We start from the raw sequence: 5,000 nt of genomic DNA on the forward strand, positions 1-5,000 counted from the left end.
AATTTCACAAATCTGTTTTAGTTATTGATGATATGGACAAAATTTTCAACAATTGATCACAATATTTTACAACAGGCGGACAGTATGATATACAAACGATAGTTAATTTGACATTAGTCAGCTTAAATATATAATATCTCCAGAGCCAGTGCTAAAAACATCTATAATAAAACAAATAACGATAAATCATTCTTCAAGAACATCAATGAGACTTTAAATGTAGTCTTAATTTCCATTATATATGTTCATGTTATGAATACGGCGTAATAAAATGTAATACAGTAGAAGATACATTCACTGCTTCATATAAAGATAGAAATTGTATTTATGATTCTAAAGTAGGTCAACTGAATATAAAGATATGAAGGCTAAAAGAAAAATCATCAAGTGACAAGATACATAAAAAAATACTTAGTACTATGGATGGAAAACGATACTGATAAAGCTCTTATTGCCGAAAAGCATTTTATTTTCTGTTTTAATAATTATTTGTCCTTTTAAAAGACTTGAAGTTGAGAATGATGTTCTATCTTGAAAGAAATTAAATAGTGACTAAATAATGGCAAAACGATATGGTAATATAACGTTTGGTCTTAGTGGTTTTCTGAGTGCAGTTATAATTGCTTGTGCATCCGTCCGTTGAACCAGTAGAAACTGTAGTTGCAGCAGTTGGAGTACTAGCAACTAAAGCTGCATAACATCAAGCTGTTGAAGGTTTTGGTGACGAAAAGAAGAATTTTATGAAATAGCGAAAGCGAAAGTTCAATATAACAATAAAAAAAGACAAATCTCTTAACTGTTCAGGGAAAAAACAGCTTATTAAATTAATAAGAGAGAAAAATGTTATTATAGTCTTATTCAATCTATTATTATTGAGATAGTTAAGGAGTAAGGTAGTGCTAAGGACTACCTTGATAAAAGTAGAGAACACCTGAATTAAACAAAACAACAATGGTACTAATAGATGAATTTTTCAAAGACAATGTGATACTAGTAGTATAACTGATATTATGGTTAAACATTTGTTATAATTAAAATGAATTGCATTGCATTCACATATTAGAAAAGGGCTGTGGGTTTTTAATTACACATAAATTAAATGTTCAGTATTACTAAACTTCTCAGTAACTACCTTTTATATGCAACATATATTTGAATTTATGCCGCCAAATTTCACCTTGGTAAAAAAACCAAAGCCAAATTCTAGTGCCGAAATATTGATGTTCGCAAAAATCACAAAAAAATATGATAGTATGCACAGTTGACATACTATGTTTCTGAATTTTTTTTTGATATTTACTATACCAGTTTGCTAAATAGGTGTCCCAAATGAATGAGACATAACCACTCGTAACGAAATACACCTTCCCCTAAAAAACGATGTAAGAGAAGGGGTATTGGTGTATAAAAGGGCATTTAAAAAATTACCCCCCCCCCCCCAGCAATTTCCCCCAAAACTACACACTAAATAAAGTTGAGGTAATTTTACCCTAACGGAGTTAAGGTAAACCGTTGATAAGGTAAAGTTAAGGTAAAGTTTACCTTATTTTTACCTTAAATTGAGTTAAGGTAAAGATTTACGTTAACTCTGTTAAGGTAAAATTACCTAAAATTAATTAATTTTCAGGTAAAGTTAGGGTTAGTTAAGGTGAGTTAAGGAAAGGCAAATGTACCTTAACAGTTAATGTGAGTTAGGATGTTTTTCCTTAACCTTAAAATTACCTTAACTTTATTTAGTGTGTATGTAATAGTGCTGTGAAAACAGTGTCACTGTGCCCACCCATACTACATACCTTGTGTAGTGTTTAGGTATGTTGTAATTTGATGGATGAGGACGTGGAAAACGTCGGCAGTTGTGTTCTGTGTCAGGTGAAATGTGATAAAGAGACCAGCACTTGTAGTGTCCTCTAATACTGAGATGTTGTTTCCAGTCTCCGTCAATTGATTAGGAACTGAAGCAGACCAGGATGAAGTCCGCGACCCAAGACACGTATTGGCCACACCAATCAGACTTTGACCACCATTGGCCACACTGGACAGACTTTCTCCAATACCTTTCTTGGTTCGCGGACTTCATCCTGGGAGGTTTCGGAAGAAAGGAATCAGGCGATCGAAAATGGCAACCAAGTAAAACCACTTTTTGAATATATTTTATCAATTTTCTAAACTCTCAAGCGTTGCAAATTTAACCTTAGGGTAAACCTTCTTTTGATATGAAGATGATATTGGCTTTTTCATCACGCAAGTTGCAAAAGCGATCCATAAAAGTATTCACGTGTACCTTTGCTTCAAAGGTAACTTATGTACAGGATTTGGTTCGTGGTACTTGATAAGATTTTGATTTGATTTACCTTGATAAGATTTTGCGTCATAATGAACATTCATTCCTGATTAAACTCAACAGTTAGGGATCAGGTTAGGTTACCCGATTAGGCTCCTTCCTACGAAAAAAACTCTCACTGAATAAACCCCACCTAGTTTTAGGTAGGAAAAACCCAAGGGAAATACTGGCACGCTAGTGAACACCCACATGAGGTGGTGTTCAAGAAAACTGACATGAACGATTTTCATAAAAAGATGTTTACTTGCATTGAATTCATGTAAATTTTCTGCAAAAAATCTCTTTAAAATTTAATCTATTTGAAGTGAAATAACACTTTTGTTTTGTTATCCAATTGTTATATTTTTGTTGAAACACAAGATTATACTTAGACTCTTTGTTATATCTTTTTCTGATTGTGCTATAGGGCCTCTGTAGTCAAGGTTTTTTTAAAAAAAATTTTCTGAGCAAATTGACTACCCGTGTTGAGGAATTTCACTTGTACGATATTGTCGTTTTTTAATAGTTTTTATTAGACAGCTAATCGCTAATTGTCACGCAATGCTAATTCTCACTACTTCGAATCATAGCTAATTTTTTGTTTGGATTGTCTGGTCAAGGCCGATTTTTCTCTGGATTCGCGGTTCATATTTCCACCACCTCACTTCGGGTTACTTAGAAAAAAACATTTTTTTATATGTCCAGAATTATCAAGATCTTATCAAGATACGCCCAGAAAATTTCTTGACATGTCTTAATAAGATCTTGTCAAGATCTCATCAAGGTGTTCCAATAAATGTTTCTCTATCAAGATTTTGGCAAGATGTTTCAAGTTTTGCAAGAGTTAACAACATCTTGCATGTCCTGGCAAGGTGTATCAAGTTTCGTTTCACTGGGTAGACATTAGCTCGACCCAAAAAAATAGGTTGGAGTATAGCACTGAATGAATTTTGAAACTTGTTTTTAATTAAGTTTCTATCTGTAGATTTCGTTTTAACCCAAAAAGGAATTCAACTCAAACATATGTCCAAATAAGCAATTCAAACTTTTATGCATCGTAGTCAAGTGTACCATAACATCTTTTTTATTGAATAAAGAAAATATATTTTTAAAATTGTTTTAGATCTTATAAAAGCAAAAAACCACTTTCTTCACTATGATGATACATCTGTTAGAGTCAAACTACCTGGTTTTATGTGAACAAAACATTTAAACCCCCTGCCGAATGGATAATTTATCTTAAGAATCGTTGTGAATCGTTCTGTAAAATTTTTAACAGTTTTCGAACGGTGTATTATGTTAGGCAGCCTTAGTGCAAAGTTTTTTTCGTGATGCACGTACACACTAAGACCCACAGTTAACAAAATCTCCGCAAAACTTTTTCTTTAGATTTTTGGGGACACATTGCCAACAAATTTTGTTGGCAATGTGTCCCCAAAAATTGAACTTGAAATTCGATTCTTTTTGCTTTTTTTTCTACGTAAACTCTAAAATAGCGGCCAAAGTTTCCAAGAATCTGGATAAGTGCCAATTTGCCATTCAATCCCTTGACCCACAATAAGTAATGCGAAGGTTTTCCATGAAACTATTTACAAAATGGAATTTATCTTTTTTGTTCAATAGAAAAGTTCTTGCCCCCTAGCGGGGAAATCATTGGCAGATTTGGGGATTTTTTTATGGGCAAAAGATCTATCTGTGGCGTAATTATTGCGTCAGAGCCTTCCACAAAAATATGACTAGTAGTTATTTGCAAAATTTTAATCGATTGGCCTATGAAAACATCATGGTCGACTAATAATTGATATGAAACCTTATTCGGCCCAAATAATTTTCCTCGGCCTAAATTAAGAAGCTTGACCAGGTGTTTTAGTCAATCTTGGCCCTCCCCGTCCCCCAAATGGACCCCAAATTTGACTCCTAATAGCTGCCAATGTTGACCCTTTGGAGTTTTTCAGTCTCCTCATAATCTATGGTCCAAACCTTTGTGTTTTTTCGGTAATAGAGGGCGAGGTGTTCTAAAGTACAGGGAAGACAAAAAATCCTTCCGTCAAACTTGGCCCAGTTTGTAAAAAAAGTGTTTTGCTAAGTTAATTCATGACTTGGGTCACTTAACCAGTTTGCGGAATTGGTTCACATTCATATGCTAGGCCAGTGATATCCCGGACCCTAGTCCCATAGCATACCAGTACTGATACATTGTTTCTCAATTTTATATCGTTGGCCTAGTACTGTATCAGTGTATTCTACCCAGGTTCAGATGCGCGACCCTAGACCGCTCTGATCAGACCATTGGGTTCGCACATCGGTAACGTGGCGCGACCAAAAGTACATGGTCTGAGGAACGCTTCAGCCGCACGATGGTCTGGACAATGTTGGCACTACGGTGTGATCGGACACCAAAGTCTGGAAATAAGTCGCCCAAAATCTGACCAATAAATGACCATATTTATTTGACTGCAGTTTTTACCACTGTTCACGATGACTCTATAGAAAAGTTGCAGGCACTTCAAAATGACTTATTGTTTATATTTTTATCAATTAAATTTCTCCTAACCTCAACAAAATATACTATATTATTCAATTTTAATTTCAGTAGTATATAGGTTTGAATTGAATAAATTAAACAAATAACAGCGGATTGTAACACGTATTCAGAAATGGTCTGATCATAGGATAAAGA

At 34.3% G+C, this 5,000-nt stretch overlaps 1 protein-coding gene across 1 annotated transcript in view; it reads right to left on the bottom strand.

Moving 5' to 3' along the window:
- Window positions 1–1,793: 1,793 nt before the first annotated feature.
- The window catches only part of LOC142356821 (uncharacterized), a gene marked incomplete at both ends in the record, with an annotated part of 29,803 nt that continues 26,596 nt past the window's right edge, over window positions 1,794–5,000 (bottom strand). The window contains one exon of the mRNA XM_075408605.1: window positions 1,794–1,952. Coding sequence (XP_075264720.1) covers window positions 1,794–1,952 — 159 coding nt within the window. The remainder of the gene's footprint in view (window positions 1,953–5,000) is intronic.

The sequence above is a fragment of the Convolutriloba macropyga genome, unplaced genomic scaffold (genome assembly GCF_964194025.1).
Source record: "Convolutriloba macropyga unplaced genomic scaffold, txConMacr16.3 SCAFFOLD_2794, whole genome shotgun sequence".
Lineage (NCBI taxonomy): Eukaryota > Metazoa > Xenacoelomorpha > Acoela > Convolutidae > Convolutriloba > Convolutriloba macropyga.